We start from the raw sequence: 18056 nt of genomic DNA, 5'->3' as shown, positions 1-18056 counted from the left end.
GGATTTTAGTTATGTAACTAAATAGTTTACATTATTTATGAAGCTTTAGTTTCTTTCATACAGGTTTGTTGCAGTAGCCAACACATTAGCATGTCACAAATGTCACAAATGACATCTATTTTCTGAATGAGCCATAAAATTTTGACCTTACTCACACGCATTCCATAAAAATCTGATGACAACTGTTTTGGTTTGAGATTCTTTGAGTGCAGGGGGAGATAGGGATGAGAATATAAAAATCAAACTGCTAGTCACAGAGTTATTTACATTCAATCTATGATACAGCTCTTATAGTTTTAGTTAGATATGATATTCTTCACTTGTCTTATGCTGTTACTAGTCCAGTGTTCTACATCAGAGGCAGCTGCATTTTGGATATGGAAAGTGATCTCTACCTGTCTCTCCAAAATATTGTTGCACTTGTTTAAATAGTATTTATAACTTGGCTTTGAGATCCCTAGAAAAAAAAGCATTAAAGCAGTGCAAAATGCTAAATACTGTGGTACTACGTATTAGTAAGTTATTATATTAGGAAATACTATTAAAAGTTAGGCATTAGCTCCAATATTACTAGCCAAGAGTAACAGAAAGTCATGCATTTTTGGTCCAAAGCCACAACTTTCACTGACCGAATAAGAACTCCTATGCAACTATCCTACTATATTCTACCTCTCTGAGTTGCCCATGGCCTGACATCACCTCCAAACCTTAGTCACTACAGTGGCACCTGTCAATCCATTTAATCCCCCCTTCTTGGCAAAGGCTCACCATGTAGTGGACATGGCCATCCTAATCCTGAAGGAATGTGGGCCCCCTAATCTGCTGGTTCTAACTCGTCAATACCTATGCAAAACTTCCTTCACCCAAATTCCAGCTGCATGCACCAGGAAACAATGCACCCTTGCTAACTGATGGTGCTAGAATCTCTCAGATCAGATGAAGCACTAGATCACAAAGCAAAGCCTTATATTTGACATCAAAATAACTCGGAGCATGGCAACCTCCAGCTGCCTAGGCCATTTTATCCCTTCTTTGGCAGGGGAATTCCACAATCCTGAACTGAGGATTCAGCAGAAAGAGGGAAAAAAAAACCAACCAAATTGATTTGTATAGATAGTATTATGTTTGATACTCAAAATCAGTAGTTATTTTAAGGTCTACACAGAAAGTTTGTGGTTTTCTTCCCTCATCTCTGTTCTATTTTCTTTCTTTCCCTTTTTTTTTTTTTTAAAAAATCAGTGAGTGAGTGATTCAGCATCAGTGACTGCATTCCTGATGTTGTAACTTCTCTTCATTCCACTGGTAATCAGCAGCATTCCTTCACAGCAACCTAACTCTTGAAACACTTCAGTTAGTGACAAGGAGGAAGGCTGAGAAAGTTCATGTGCTAAGTGGTACCAGGCAGACACGAGCACAGCACAACTGCATTCCACTCTGATAAGCAGAAGGGAGAACCTCCTGCTGCCTCCCTCGCAGATAACTCTGAGTCACTATTAGCCCACACGCACAAACCCCAGCTACTTACATCAGATGGGAAAAAAAAAAAAATCTCTGGATCTGAAAGAGTTGGAAAAGAAATGCCTAGCTAAAAGCTACTGTATTCCAGAAAGACTACTTTCTCAGAGAAATCCTGCAGGATGAGAAAAAAGACTGCAAGCCAGATAGAGATTTGTCATATCTGTAAACACCAAGCTTACTCTTCCTGATGATAGATCTCTCTTCTTATACATCTCCCTTAATTTCACCCTGAGAGCTAATCACATCTACATTACATCCAGTATTCCAAGCCTCAGGCAGTTCCCACTTTCACTCTTGGATCTGTATCTCTCAACAGCTACATCATCCATGGGAATCAAAGCTCAACTATTGCCCGGAAGCCACAACAGCAAGCCCCATACCATTAGTCACACAGCACTGAACATTCCAGAAATTTGAGTTATGCAGAGTTATGCAGTCTCATTGCTGTAAGGCAACAGCTCCTCAGGACAGCTACTAGCAATTTTTCTAGACATGTCACCAGCAGGTGCACTGTGAAACTATATGAACGACGAGATGTAACCCAACCACCCGGCTAGTACATGAGCATGAAAGGTACCTGTGTAGCCGGGGACGCACTTGCACAAATAGTGATCCATCTCATTCAGGCAGGTGCCATTGTTTTTACAGGGCCGGGACGCACACTCGTTGATGTCTATTTCACAGTTGTATCCTTGGAACCCAGGCACACAGAAACAGCTATACTCATTCACCCTGTCTCGGCAGATGGCTCCATTCTGGCACGGGCTGGAAGCGCACTCATCAATGTTGTCTTTGCAGTGGGCCCCGGTGAAGCCAGGTTGGCAGATGCAGGTATAGTCCCCAGGACCCTCGACACAGGTCCCGTTATTTAGGCAGGGGTGGCTAGAGCATACAGAGCTTTCTGTTTGGCATCCTTCTCCATTCAGTCCTGTTTGACATTTACAGGTGTATCCATTTACACTATCTACACATTCAAAATGAGGATCTTTACAAGGGTTGCTCTCACACTCATTAATATTAATGTTACAATCAATACCTGTGAAGCCAGGCCTACAGATGCATTCATATTCCAGGAGTCCTGGAGTTCCACGGCAAATCCTATGGGCAGGGCATTCATGGCTAACGCAAGCATCATAGAGGACTTCACAGTTTATGCCTGTGTATGCTACTGGCTGCATGGGGCAGGTGCACTGGTAACCCACTTCTAAATCTGTACAGCTCCCACCATTTTCACATGGGGATGATGAACAGCTGCCACCGTTTTCAGAGCATGAAGTGCCTGTTGAGAAAAGAGACTTTTTGTTAGTCTGAGTTAGCAGCCCTGAACAAGTGAGCTCTTCCACCAATCACTAGGTACATTTCAGACGTCACCCATCTAAATTCCACACCAAAAGGGGCTGATCTAGCCATTAATGCAGAAGGATACAAGGAATCGAACATTTATCATAGACAAGACAATATAACAGGCCTTTTTATGACAGCAGTCAGGAATTTTTTTTACTAAGACAGGTGACTAGATACCAAGTTTTCAGGAGGTGCTTGCATTTCAGAACTGAATGGTTTGCCTCGTTTCCCATCCATACCTGTCCAGGACTTGTGATCTTTTCTCTCAGCCACAGATTTTGCTTCTGCTTATTCATGCCTGCATCACTTATGGGTCACCTTAAATCCATTCACAAGATGGATGAAGTTTGTTAAAATTCTCTGACCCTCTTGCTGGTAGGGCACAACACTTGTGCTTTGAAATCCACAAAGCCAGTCAGTAAGTTTCTAGTTATATTTTAAGGCATTGAGTGTGGCTTTTAATATCCAGTTGCTCCTTCCAGAATTTAGATTTTTTCTGAGCTAGTCCACTAGTGTTCTAAAGATGCTGCCATAAACAGTTCAACCCAAACTCCAAACTGGGATATTTCACACATGATCTCTGATTACATGGGGCAGCCCAAGGTTTGATAATCACTGGCCAGACACCCTCTCCCTAAGGGATAGATATGCAAATTTACATAGCAGTAGATTTTATGCAAGGAATAGCAGAGTCTCAAGAGATTCACAGTGCTGATGGCATTTTAGGTCCAAACTTTTAGTATTTGCAGAGCCAAAACATCAACCTAATATCTACACACCAGTAACCAGTGTAAAGTCCAGATTCCCCTGCATCTGGGAGCACTTATACATCTAGTCACAATACCATTAACAGCAGTATTCAAAAGGCTCTTTCCTAGTCAAGTAATTCCACCCTCCAGAAATGTGATGGGATACGCCCATAGGACTGTGAATTTAATTCATATAAATGAGATTACATAGGATACATGATCTAGGAGAACAAAAAAGTGTTCAGTTCAGAGATGTCAATCACGAAGGGTGGAAGAGTAGGGGGAATCCTCATTTCTTTTCCATCAAATTTACTTTATGAAACAATCTGACTGATCAAAGGAGAGGATAGCCTTGTCTTGATATTAGAAAGATATATACCCTGGATTCAGTGACAAAATTACATGCTTTCAAAAGCAGTAAAATAAAAATAATAAATAGTAAAAAGGCAAAGCAAATACAAAGGCAGCAGACATCAGCTTTTCACCTCATTGCAATTTTCTGATATCATAGTTTTTCACCTGCTGTGTTTCCCATTCCAGGATACACAGGAGAGAAACCACAACATACAGATACCGCAGACTGATTCATGCGTAAGTGCTAACATCCAAACTTGCAGGTAACTGCAAATAATTATACAGCAGATGTTTTGGGAACATCTACAGAAAAAGAAAAAAAAAGCCACAAAGCAGGGGTAAAGCCTAAGAAATAGCAAATAGTATCTGAGAAACAGCCACTATTCCTGATGAGATGATCCTGACTTTGCCTAGCACTGCATACCTAGGAGTCACTAGCATTTAACCTTTCCTTTAGATGCCACTGGGTAATCAGCCCTTTGCCCTATTCACTGCCTCTATATATAACTGTGGGCCAGCTAGTGAAAAGTGTTAGTCTTGGAAAATTCCACAACTCCAGATGGAGAGCAGCCAGTTACTCAAATGGCCAGAGGCCTGCAAAGTTCTGACACTACGCACAGCTCACTCCCCTTGGCCCTCACTGCATTACTGCTGGTTGAGGAAAGTGTTTTAATGTGCCATGCTCCTTGCTAGGGATTTGCCAGGAACACACAGCACAGCATCACTTCTCAGCTGACCTTACACATTCTCTCATTCATGCCATCACTATTCCAGTCCATTTTTGGTCATGTTTGTCTTGCTCTGGTGCATCTTCTAAACATCTACTAGTTAATCTGTGTCAGTGGTTTTCTATCAACTTGCTACCCATCGGCTCCTCCGCCTCTTTGTGCTTCAAGGTGAAGGCATCCGGCTTGAGGGCCTAAAAGGGATTTATAGGAGACTTTGGTTTACAAAAGCCTGCCCCTGCCCTGACCTCCCCCTAATTCCTCTCACCAAAAGACTGCAGTGTTTCTAAGTCTTCTTTTAAGAGGCAGTGTTGATGGGGGGGTGGAGGGTGTTCAGGGATTTAGACAGACCTTTCTCTTTCCAGCATCATCTCCATTGCCCACCCCTCCCTCCCTCTCTCATGTGATGCTGGGCAGAGTTGCTGTGCATTGCACTGTCCAGCAATCTCATTATTCTGCCATCAACCCTTTTATTCTCAGATTCCCAGTCAGGCAGAAAACAAGGATGACGGAATCTGCCTGGAATCTCTTCAGCAATTAGTGAGGGGAGCCCAGGAAACTATTCTGCAAAAGAGTTTTACTAGGCAGGAGATATGAGCCTTTGTATATTTAATGAGTAACCAGCCTCAGCATGCACTTTCCAGGGACCAGGAGCACAGTCTGTGATAAAAGAGAGACCAACTCCACTACATGTTCAGAATGATTGTGCTGATTTGCAGCAAACTCCATCCACAAAGAAACTCGCATTCCACCACAGTCAACAAGCATTGCTAGTGCAGACAGCCTACAGTCATTTCAAAGGCTACATGCATAATTTTCTGTTCCCATTACAAGTAGACACTTTAAATGCTACTTACCAATAGAGCTAAATATCAAATCCCTTCGCTGCTCCTTGTCTTTTCCAAATTATTTCACAAGAGATATACCTTTAATATGTTCTCAGTTTTAGTTCATATGTGACTACAATGCACAGTAATCTCTATTATTCATTAATGCTTGCAGATAACAAAAACATTAAGTGACAAATATATGGCCCCACAGTTGCACACAAAACTTGTAGACACAGAATAGGTTCTAACTAAAGAAAGATAACAAGACAAGAAAACATGAAGCTTCATTAAAAATCCAAAAAACAGCTTAGCTTAGGAAGGTAGTAAAGTAGTAAGTTGACTACGGTTATGAACAACAGCACCACTTGTTAATTATGTTAAGTTATGTCATATTTTGTGTTGAATAATTAGTTATGTATAGGGATATATAGGGAAAAGTTGAGTTCCTGCATTGTTACACTACTAGTTTTAGCTAATAGTCTGCTGCTAACCAACCATTCTGATTCCATCTATCATAAGCTAAACAAAAAGCATTTGTTCTTGCTTACTGGATTTATCTTCTAATTGTGAATGCTAAAACATTCACAGCCTCAGGCAGAAAAGGCAGCTGGGGGCACTGAAGGCTGAGCCAACTTAAAAGAAACAACCTTCTTCACTCCTTGGTCTTCCTAACTAGTCTCAGCTGTTGGTAAACATGGCAGTGGCCATTAAAAGATCTCTAGTATATCTAGGAATTTAAAATCAAATAGATTATTAATAACAGTTCCTTTCCACTCCACTTTCATCTCTGTCAGAACTTTGCCATTGGAGATGGTTCACAACCAGATGTGTTCCGGGCACAAACCCAGAACCTTCCTGCATCACAAGATAAGCCTTACCTGTGGGCATCTATAACCTCTCCACTTAGCACACTGATGCTGCTCAAGGAGACAGGTGATTACTAAAAGGAGCAAATTTCTCAAAACAAAGAAACCACCACTCTATTTCTGTCTCTCTTGAAGCCTTAAAAGGCCAGCCCAGCTAAGCAGTTGGCCTCTGACGGACGCTCAGCCAATGCAAGCAAAGAACCTGAAGTAACACAGCACTGCTCAAGGCATGTATGGAGCAGCTAGCAGAAAATTATCTGTGTGCGTTTGCCTACTCAGTACAGGCTACAAGCATATTAGCAACACTGACTCCAAGATTATCTCCCCTGTATGCAACGTGCCCATACTAATGATGAAATAGTTTCCAAGGACAAAACATGCCCTTGTATGAATAAGGTATAATCCCAATATTCATTCAGTGCCATCGTTAATGTTTTGGCTATACAATTCACCACAGACACACACAGACACACTAACACACCACAGAATTCATTACAAATTGATCTCAAAAGGGGGATTTTCAACAGCACAGAACTGAGTATAGCATTTCTGACCTCACCAGAGTTACGCACAGTCTGCACGAATTCAGTGCAACACAGGGGTACTAAAGACTTACGCTATCACTTAGCTTGAGAAAGACCATGTATGATCTTTTTAGCCCTGCTTTTGATATTTTCATCAATCAGTCCTCGGTCTTAGAGTAATTATTCTCAATTTGGTACAAATTATCACATGAATGATAACAGCACACGAATATGCATCAAATGCTAGCAACTATAATGAATAAATTAGCTTTTTGTGCTGGGCAATGTATCAACTACAAAAACATGTCATTCAAACTACTCTGTTTTATGAGAACGGCAAAGATTATGTCAAAGAAGTCACTGAATGACAGGAGTTTATTATTTTTCACAAAAGTAGTTGTTGCTGGATTAACAACAACATCCTGGATTTTACCTCTACATTTTACAAGTGGAATACTAATCTGTAATGTTCAGTAAGTGAAAAAAACAAAAAATATACTGCAGTCATACAGGCCTGCAACCCTGCTCTGAAATGAAACTGGAGAGGACTACAGTTTCTTTGAAGAATACGTTCCAGGCATTTAGGGGTGGATTAGGGGGGACTTCAAAGGCTAACAGAGTCAGATATAAAGCATTCATTGAGCTCTGTCAGGGCAGGTCTGGTTTTACACTTTAAAGGTAGCTGACAAAGGATTTTCCTAAAAGATGGGGTTTATGACCTTTTGTATCACTTTAAGGCAAACAAAGAGCTATGACAAACTCCACTGCCAGGTTCTGTCTTAATAATTGCCTTTAGTAGATATTTTTTACTCAAATACTAAGAATGTTACAGTAGAATGGATTGGAGAATCTTTGGGGTCTTTATGCACGCACTGGGGACTCCTGCACTCGATTATAGTGAGGTAGGCAAGAGGATGATGTAGTCTTTAACACAAAGTCTTCATTTGTCATTGGAATTAAAAGTTGTAATTAAAAATCTCTTCACTTTTGTTTTTCAACAGTAAATCTTTTGTTGCTAGGGATATTGTGATTTCATTAGTTGAATAGTTCCTACAGCACTTTCCAGGCTAGATCGAACATCAGTTTCTAATATTTAACATTCAGACACTTACTATCCAGGCAAAACAAAGAGAAAAATGAAGATACATCATATTTTTCACCTTCATCCTTTCAAAAGTTTTAATAAAATGCAGCATACCTGATAAGTCTCTTGACTCTTATGAATACGTACGTGTTTAATAGAAAATGCTACCTCTCTTCCTTGGTCTCTCAGACACAAGCCCCACACATTAAATTACGCTACTTATAGTAAATTCCAAGCGAACTAGAGAGCACACAGGAGATTTATGCTTTTATTAAATGATCTTATCACAGAGCAGTTGCAGCAGCCAGTTTTCTATCCATACAATAAGAAATCAGAAATGAATGAGAGATGTTCAGCAATCTGAGATTCCACTGGCAGTAGTTCGCTGTCTCTCTCCCACACAGCACAGAGCAGTATCTTACTTCAGTAAGCCAGGACAAGATGCTGTTGCATTGAGCTGGTGATGAGAGTTGTGGTAACTGGCAAAGACAGGGGAGGAGGAGGAGGAGGAGGTTCTCAAAGAACTGAAGCATGATTTCTGTCTTTTCCTTTAAAAAAGCAACCAAAACCCCTTAACCTTGTTTATTCGCCACTATCTCACATATGTCCTGAAATCTCAATGGTTTGAAAATAAGCAAATCGCTTAAGCTCCATTTAAGCAAACAGTAATTACCCCTTAACATGAACTGCGTAGCAGTAACTTCTTTCACAGGTTCTACTCTCCATTCTGATACTCTGTTAGCACTATTGGCAAGAGAAGGTTTTACTAGAGGCTGCCACGGGGAGTTGCTAAGACAGCACAGGTGACAAGAGGGTTAGGTCATTTTATTATTTCACTGCTTGTGAAGGCCTTATTCACTGGCTTATATTTTTTGCCTTTTGCTTTTCATGAGGTTGGTTTTTCAAAGCCTTGGGAAACTATGACAGATGATGGATGCCCTCAAGCTGAGGATACAGCTGACCTCGTAGAAGATGCTCAGTATAACACCTTCATCAACTCAAGGAACATTTTCATCCTGTCACTCTCTCCTGGGTACAGTCTCTCAGACTATTGCTTATAACCACAGATACAAGTGGAATGGGATGATGCCAGAAAATTATTTCCAAGCCTGGCAAAAACTTAATGTGAGCGTAAAGCAAGCTACTTCAACTTTGTGTATCAGTTTGTCCAACTTACAAAATAGATACAAGTATACATTCTCATAAGTATCTTGTGAGATTAAAATATTCAAAGCCTTAAATACTTTACATTAGTGGTACTATAGAATTTAAGAGTTAGATATTTTTCACTCTGTATGACAAGGAGTGAGATGATTTCTGCACAGAATCTGCACAGAATATTTTAAGTGTCTAGCAAAAGGAGAGAGTATCAAAGAAAAGGGGGTATTTTGTTTGCTTGTTTCGATACTCACACTGACAACAGGTTCCAGGCTCTCTGAAAACTTGTCCAATTCTATACTTAGCACTTTTATTGATACTAAACAAATTGCAGCACACAAGACTTAATCATATTCCGCTCTATTTTTTAATCATATATTTTCAGAAAAGATGCTTACAAGCATCTATTCATATTTCCAAAATTATGACCCATACATCATGCAGTAAATACCTTTTATGCATGGATCAACCCTGTTGAGTTCCTCAACTTCCACACCATTTTAAATCTTGCTCCATATGATCATCATTGTTCATGAAAGGCACTGCCAACTTGTGGAGAAAAGGGTTCCTTCATTTTTACTGCACCTCCCCTGCTCACTACAGCAATTGAAAAAAAGTCAAGCTACAACCAGGAGGTAAGAGTAAGAGCCTTCCCAGCAGCAACCCCCAACTGCATTGCAACAGCAGTTGAGCTAGAGGAACTCTGAAGTGCCTAAACTGTGAACGATCAAAATCCCAGCTTGATGCAATTTTTACAAGCAGGACCACAACCTGACTGATCATCCCAGCAGATTTCCTGCTAGAGAAAGATACTGAGGCTGAGGGTAAAAAGGGAACCCTTCCACCCCAAGTATCAGAGTAACACAACTACTAAAGAAATGCTGAATAAAGGAACGGAAAGAGTTGTTTCCATGACAACAGGAAGGCATGTGCTTATATTAGTAAATCCCTGCTGACCTCTGCTGATCTGTCCCTATCCTGGTCAGTGTAAAGGATTAACAAGAGGGTACACACACCACGGCCTGTTCCCAGGGTCCACACAACAAGGAGGAGGACAGGGCAGGCCTGAGAACAGCTGAAAACACCTTTTATCCTCTCTCTCCCACCCCTGCTAGCTTTAGAAGGATAGCACATCTGCTATGAAAAGCAATGGCAGAATGAAATCAAATCCTTCTGTAGAAAAGTCTCTTCTGTGTGCTTGTCTAGGGAGTGTAACAGGCCTTTGTAGGAACCATTTTATGCATCATAGGGCCCTCTAAGCCCCATGTCCTTCTTGGCATGGATTAAGATACACAGCAGAATGTTGCTGTCTTCAATACAAACTAAATTTTGTGGGGTTCAGCATAGAGTAAAAGAGTCTAAATGCTTTCTCTCCAGATCATGAGCAGGTCTGTAGCACATCACCAACTCCACCAGCAGTCAGGAGAAGCTCTGCTTCTCTTGCTTTCACCTACCACTCTCCTAACCATCACTAAAATCACTTCCCATCAGCTTTGTTTGAATTTCCTCATCTCATGTACATCATTTAAGGTCAAGTATATTCATTTACGCTCCAGACCCTGCTGCCTAGTTAGTCTTCCATAACTTGGACAACTTCCTTATTGGAAGCTTACAGACCTCTCGGCAAACATGGGATATCAGGAACAAGATTTGAGGGAAAAATTACAATGAATGATGTAAAATCTTTCTCTTCATTTTTCCATGACAATTACTTAAACTTTTGTACTCCTGTGCAAATGGAATATAAGGGAGAAATGATACTTCAGTGAAACGGAAAACTCAGACTGAGATACCATCCACTGAATCTAAACGTTATTGTTATCACCCAGGGCTATCAGCTTGTCAGATCTGACAAGCTTTGAGAAGACATGGCACTATGTCAAAAAGAAAAAAATCTCAAAATAATCCAAAAGCAGCACTGGCAACCAGCACCCAGTACCTCTAAGGAAGTACTGAATAAACAGCTCAGCAATATTCTAGGGATCCCAGCAATGTCTCCAGCATCTTTCAGAAGAGTCATTTTTAAAAGAGCCTTGTTATTCTTTGCCTTAATATATCTTGTAAGGTTTTGGTAGATTAAAGATGCAAATCCAGTTTCTTAGTCAACCTCCAGTTTGGAAACTAATTGTAAAACCTCAGTTGAAGTCTCTGCACATAGTTCAGATTGAAGTCTTTCCTGTCTGAAGTTTTAGATGGATATTGGGTTCATCCCCTCAACCTGCTGGCACTGTTTGTGTGCTACTGGAGATCAACAGGTTCTAGGCCACAACATTGGAAAGTTAAGTTACTGCTGTAACAGACCCTTTTCACGACAGAAATAGGTACACAATCTACCAGTGTAAAATATCTGTAAAGGTAAAAGAACACCAGACTTCCATTAAGACAGATCTAAGATGATGTGCCTCGGTTTCCCCTAGTGAAGTAAGCATAATATAACCCCCCCCTCAAAGGAGGAGAATGCTGATTCCTGGCTTCATCTCACCCAGCTTTTCCAGTGAATCATTACAACTGTGCCAAATGGTGGGCAGCAATCTACAGGGCAGAGTGGTGCCAATGTTACAGCCAGAGACATTATCAGCATTAATCAGAAATACCACTTCAGGGAATTAAACTTTCTCTTAACACAGAAAAAATGGCCAGAGAAATTTTTTTCATTATCTGTTCATTGTTTTGACACACATTTGAAGATGTAACTCCTATTATCTTGCTTTTAGGACCTGGAGAAAGACACATGAGCTGTAAATCCATGTTTTATGTTAGTATTGCATATACTGCCACAGTAACTCTTTGATCTTCTGTTCTTATGACAGCCCAGTATTTCCCCTTAATAAACGCTCCTTCAAGGCGACCTTCATGGTTTACACATTCTCTGATCTCTCAGCCATTTCCACAGATCAAACACTGAAACAGGGGGTTTCCTGCGTATTCAGTTAACCATACTGATTCATAACCTTTAATTTCTAATTCTTATGTAAATATACTGACAATCAACAAAAACAATGGTAAGACAGTTGAAAAGATTGTATTTCTTTGCTTCCATGCTTTGAAAAGAGTGTAAGATTTAAATTGTGTGAGTGTCAGAGCTAATCTCAAAAGCTTGCATTAGAGCAGACAGCAAACTGCGAGGACAAAGGTCTGTCTTCACGTGTTCTCTCTCAGAAAGCATCCACAGTATTTTACAAGACAAAGCTATGTGAACTACAGTGCTCACTGCTGGCTAGAGTTGTGGGAACAGAAATGAGTAGATACAATGTTCTGTTCTCCAGAATCTACTTTAGGATTCTGGAGAACAAATAAATTAAGCTGAGAAATATTCTGCCTATTACACAGACAGCAGTAGAACGGCAGTCATATGCAGGTTAAGTACTACTGTCACTGCGAAGTTTATCTTAAACAATTGGAGCTCCTGTACTCAGGCTGCAGGACTGTCCAATGGTCAGAGCTTGCAGCAGGCCATCTGGATAATCAGAATTTTCTCAGCAAATTCTACACAAATAACTTTGTCTCTCTGTGCTTCAATGACACTTCAACTCAGTCAATTAGAAATAACAAAAAAATAGTCATATAACTCACTATGGTAAAAAATGGCATTTCCTTACAGCCTTAAAAATTCTACAGGTGGTACATAAATAACACCATTTCACTGCAGTTAAACTCTGGCAGAATTCTTGCAGCAAAATAGGAGCAGGTGGAAAGACTGTGGAAATTGCAGCTTTTCTTGAACCTTGCTAGCTATACCAAGATCTATCATCTACCCGCACTCTAAAATAAAAAGATGTTCTCAGGAAATTTTTGTTCTAGAAAAGAGCTTTACCGAAGAGTGAAAAGCTATCAGTACAATAGCAAAACAGCCCAAATCCCCAGAAGCATGCCAGCTCCTTCACAGCCACATACTGAGCAATACCCTATATGCAATGGGCCTTCCTTCTGCACAACACAAAGCCACCGTAATTGCTTCACACTTCAAACCAGTAGCTATGGTTACGAGATACAAAAGACAATCCTGCTGCTTCCCTGTGGCCTGAGGAATTCGAGGCACTTGGAGCCAATGAACCAGACAAAGGAGCTAGTACACAGAAAATAATAATAATAAAAAAAAAAAAAAAAAAAAAAAAAAAAAAAAAAAAAAAACAGGCAAAAAGCAAAACACAGTTCAACTTTCACATTCATGGTGATCAGAGCAAAGTAAATTTAGGGAGGCTTCAGAGGGGAAGGAAAAAAATGTTGGGGAATAAAAAGAAAAGTCCAAAAACTTCTCCAACTCTCAAAAAGACAGAAACATTATCACCCACTGACGTGAGAAAATCCTAAAGGATACCAACACAGAAAAGGCATGCTGAATACATTTTATACATGTTCCCTGTATTTGATCTTCACTTCTCATGCTGCCCTACATGAGTGGGAACCAAACAGGACTTATACACTAGCCTGGCAATACTGAGGAGCAGATAAGGAGGCTGGTTCAATCCCAATCATACCTTCCAGTAAAAGGTTGGACATGTTCCTGATATGACCTTATAATCCAAGGATGACTAAAACAGATGTCTAGGCCCAGCAGATCTCCAGACACCCACTCCAGAAGAAACACAGAGATACCTATATTTTAGGGAGCATAAGAAATTGTACATAGGGTGAAATTTTGCAGCCCTAGAGAGATTCGTGTGAACATGCAGAATACTAGCATACTCAAGTATATACTTTGGCTATTAAGTAAGTTTCCAATGTTGTAAAAATGCTGCCCTCCCCCCTCAAACAGTATGATAGACTCTTGTTGCCTCATCATTTCCCGCACTTTCAGGAAGGATCTATTTTCTTCAAAATTTCTAAGTGAGACTATTCAATTACTGCCTCCTTCCTCCACATTTTGTACCAGAGATACCTGACAATTAAACATATTAGTATACTCCCCTTGATACACTCCGCTCTTCCCTAGAGACATTCCTAAACGGATTAGGGTTGAAATAGATCTATGCATTTCTTCTGTACAGGCATAGCTGTGAAATTCAGAATGCTTCACTGGAGAAAACAGTTACTATAATAGCTAAATACTTAATTACATAGAAGTGCGCATACTCCTATCTCTTGTGAATAAACACATGTACACATGTGCACAGGGAGAAAGGGAAAGAAAGAAAGAGAGAAAGATATATCTAGAATGAAATGGCTTTTTATCTTCCAGAGAAGACGTTTTCAAGTTCTAAATGTGACTGTGAGAGTGACCTTTTGTTCATTTACCTTTGCAATGCACGGACAGATCACAGTCTTGATTCAAAGCTACTGCATGTTAGTTGGATAAGAATCAGGCACAGAAGACATAAACTTACCCCGAAGTAAGAGGAAAAGTGGCAGCAGGAGAGCAGCATTGTACACCCTGGATGTAGTTTTCTTTAATTCCATGACAGGTCTAAGAGTGGCTGTTCTAAAAACCTCAAGGGATAAACAGTAGTTGCAAGCTAGTGAATAGCAGCTCTCCCCACATCACGGACTTTGGAGAATTTTCCTTACTGCTGGCCCTCGCTCCATGCTCTGCCGGTTCAGGACTAGCACTAACACAGTGGACAGAGTCGCTGTCCACTTTGAAATGCTTTACTCATGCTCCTGGAACAAAGAGAAAATGCTGCCTGGATCACATGGATTGAACTGCACAGGGCAAAACAAGCTGGAGCCACAGGTACAACAGCTAAAGCACCAGCATTTTGAGGAAAAGTTAAAGATGGCAATACAGTGAAGAAATGCGAGATTCACAGCACAAGGCAGAAAGGATCCTGTGGGGTTTTGTTTGGTTGGTTGTTGCTGTTTTAACTCCCCCTACCACTTTGTTAAGAAGCTGAACCTTGTACTTCCCCCACAGCTCTGATGGCAGCTCAGAACCTGCCTGACTGACATACTCAGGGTTCAATTCTAGGATGCACGTTTCTGTATTACTTACTATTTACAAACAAAGTCCAGATGATTAATCACAATTTTCTGACAGAGGCTGCTTTGTTCAAAGAGAAAACAAGACAACAGACACAAAAAGTCTACTATTATACCCTAAGAGCAGAGATCTACACCAGTCTGCTGTTCTCATATCATTAAAGATACGAACCCACAAAACATACAAAGCCGTAAGATGTACATGAACTACCCTCTTCCCATTAAGAAACAGCTATGGAGATCAGCAGAAGAATCTGTATAACACGAGCACCAAATCACTCTTACAGTGCATGTGTTTAGAATTTTGGAAGTGGAAAAAATTTCCAATGTTCATGGCATGGTTTCACAAGAGTAACTGGAAACAGAGCTTACATTCAACTGCGACCTGCTAAGTACCTGCAAATCCACATCACAATTGGATTAAATCAACCCTAGTAAGAATTAGGTATACTACCTCACCCTTCCACTGACAACTAAAAATAGAAGGCAGCCAAGATGCCATACATATTCCTAATTTAAACGTGAATCATGCAAGGGAGAGCAAGGGCTCAAAGCAGATAGAACTACACTGTACAACTACTCCAATGTGTCACTGGTTTCCTTCCTTTCCAAACTCTTTGCAATAATTACGCCAAACTTCAAGAACAAGCAAATCTGGTAAAAATACAGTTCCCATTTGGGGCAAGATATGAACTAAAACACAGGTATTCTGCCATCTAAATAGAGATTTACAATACTAGAAATAGCTATCAGCTATTAGGTGCTAAGTAGCAAGAGGTAAAGAATTCATCAACTAAAGGAGGAGCTCAGATTCACGCAAATCTTCCAAAGTTTTAACCTGCAAATGCAGGGTAATACACAACAGAATGGAGACATTTCCAAGCTGGAGTCAGCACTCCATAAATTCTAAAATGAAAGGTAAAGCTGAAACAAGATAAAAATAAAAAGCAAGACCAGGAGTGCAATGGTGTACTACAAGTATTAGAGCAGCACAGGTCTCTTATGGTCTTACATGACATGGCCTGTGCACCGAAGGGTATGTGAAATTACAGCAGTGCTTCAAATAAAGCTATGAGACTTCCAAGTTGCTTTTGCCACTACTAGTATATCTGTCAACTGTGAAATATTTTAACAGCAAAGAAAAAAGGCAAAAACTCCTGAGAATCTGATGAAAGTAAAAGCAATCCTGCAATGAGTATTTTATATTGTCTCAGCCTCCTTGCAGAATGGACAGAGGCAGACAGGATCCCTAAAGGGAAAGGGATACGTACAGCATTGTTTTTACCTTAAGTGTAGAAGGCAGATATGTAGTCGCAGCAAGAGTATTTTCACCACTAAAATACCCACAATTCAGGAACAAATGGTTCATCTCACTATACTGCCTTGAAATGCTCCAAAGATGATATATCATGTGTTATTAACCTTATCTAGACCACCCTGCCCCCACCTTCATCTCTGGTGACTTCCGTCTGTTTTCTCAAGATCAGCCTCAGTATTAGTTTCTTGCCAGTTATCACAGCCATCTGGAACTCATTTCTCTCTTTAAAAGAGAGAAACACCATTTTGCTGTCAGGAGACTTAACCAAGCTCCAACATGCACAGAATCTTTTTGCTCAGGCATGTTTTGCCTCACCTGTGTGAATTACTCTGGAAACAACTCACCTTTTCCATATCGAAGCAAACAAACACGAATTCATCTTTCATTTAACACTGCAAGAAACCACCACTCTTTCTCCACTGAAATACAATCAGTTCTGCAACTCAAATGCAGCAATACTTCAAAACACTCAGGAAATAAAACTATCCACATTACTATATCCAGTGATCACTGTGAGGTGAATGTACAGTTGCCTTCATTACTCCATGCAGTAACAGGGTTCTTTACATGAGAAGGCCGGACTTTTGCCTTTCTCTATGCAGTGCAGCTTTATACAATATCCAGCTAGTGGCCTGGCAGGTCAGGACACCAGAAGAACTTTGCTTATACCCATCAGGGGCGTCAAATGATATAGATAAGGGACAGTGTGTCACAGCTCTATTTCCCAAACACACGTAAATCAAAATCTGTTGGATTTCTGGGAATTCAAGTGCTCAGATCATGGACTTGAACGCTAGCATAAGCGGATAATACGCCATCACCGCAAAACATACATACATGCATAACTGCAATTTGTTGGAGATTTTCACATGTCCCAGAAGGTGAAAAAAACCAACAGAGGTCTTATCCAAACATATCCAGTGCTATCTTCCTGTCTTTCTCTATCTGTGTGGCAGAGGCTTCTGAAGGAATCATTAGCCTTCTGCTCTTCGCCAGAGTCTAGAATCCCTGGGGACAGCTGCACTTCCTATACCCTAGCGTGGGCATCTTCTACAGTTGCCTTCCTTTCTGCACGGCTCACACATCCAAGACTTCCTCAGACCCCAATCGGTCTGCCCTACAATGTGGAAGGGCACCGATATGGATGGTCCCAAATGTGCTGACTCCATTTCCACAAAGGCTGAGCAAACATTAAGGTTGAGCCCACTCTTTTGTCCTAAAAAGTCTGAAAAAGCAAAAGGAGAAGGTAGCAAAGAGCCGGCAGATCCTGTTGTGCCATAAGTGGAAAGATATTGCTTAAGAAAGCTGAGAGCTTTATATCTGAAGTTAACCGCAGGATAAATCCTTGCTGGACTATTTCTGCATTAACCTAAGAGAACATGGCCCACACACTTTCCACTCGAGCATAATCGAACACACCAGCAGGCTGCAAACATTTCAGTTCTTTGATAATTCCAAAAGAGAGTGTTACAGGAGCCATCTCAGAAAAGGCTACATGGAAAAGGGAAACATCTCTATAGCAGTTACTTCCAAGCTAGTGGTTTCTCCTAGCTCAAATTCAAAACCTGTTGTGACAAATGCATGAAATGCTACCACTGAAAATGTTGCAGCATTCCTGCATGTATAATATTACTAACAAACTGGCTGTGCAAGCAAGAGTTCAGCTGGCA

At 40.6% G+C, this 18056-nt stretch overlaps 1 protein-coding gene across 1 annotated transcript in view; it reads right to left on the bottom strand.

Annotated features, from left to right (window-relative positions):
- The window catches only part of CRB2 (crumbs cell polarity complex component 2), a 43274-nt gene extending 26535 nt beyond the window's left edge, over nucleotides 1-16739 (bottom strand). The window contains exons 1-3 of the mRNA XM_062591321.1: nucleotides 16731-16739; nucleotides 14477-14579; nucleotides 2096-2797 (exon numbers count right to left, since the gene is read on the bottom strand). Of these exons, the coding sequence (XP_062447305.1) occupies nucleotides 2096-2797; nucleotides 14477-14579; nucleotides 16731-16739 (814 nt within the window). The remainder of the gene's footprint in view (nucleotides 1-2095; nucleotides 2798-14476; nucleotides 14580-16730) is intronic.
- Between the last annotated feature and the right edge of the window lie 1317 nt (nucleotides 16740-18056).

The sequence above is a fragment of the Rhea pennata genome, chromosome 18, assembly GCF_028389875.1.
Source record: "Rhea pennata isolate bPtePen1 chromosome 18, bPtePen1.pri, whole genome shotgun sequence".
Lineage (NCBI taxonomy): Eukaryota > Metazoa > Chordata > Aves > Rheiformes > Rheidae > Rhea > Rhea pennata.
This window is presented reverse-complemented; position numbering and strand designations above follow the sequence as displayed.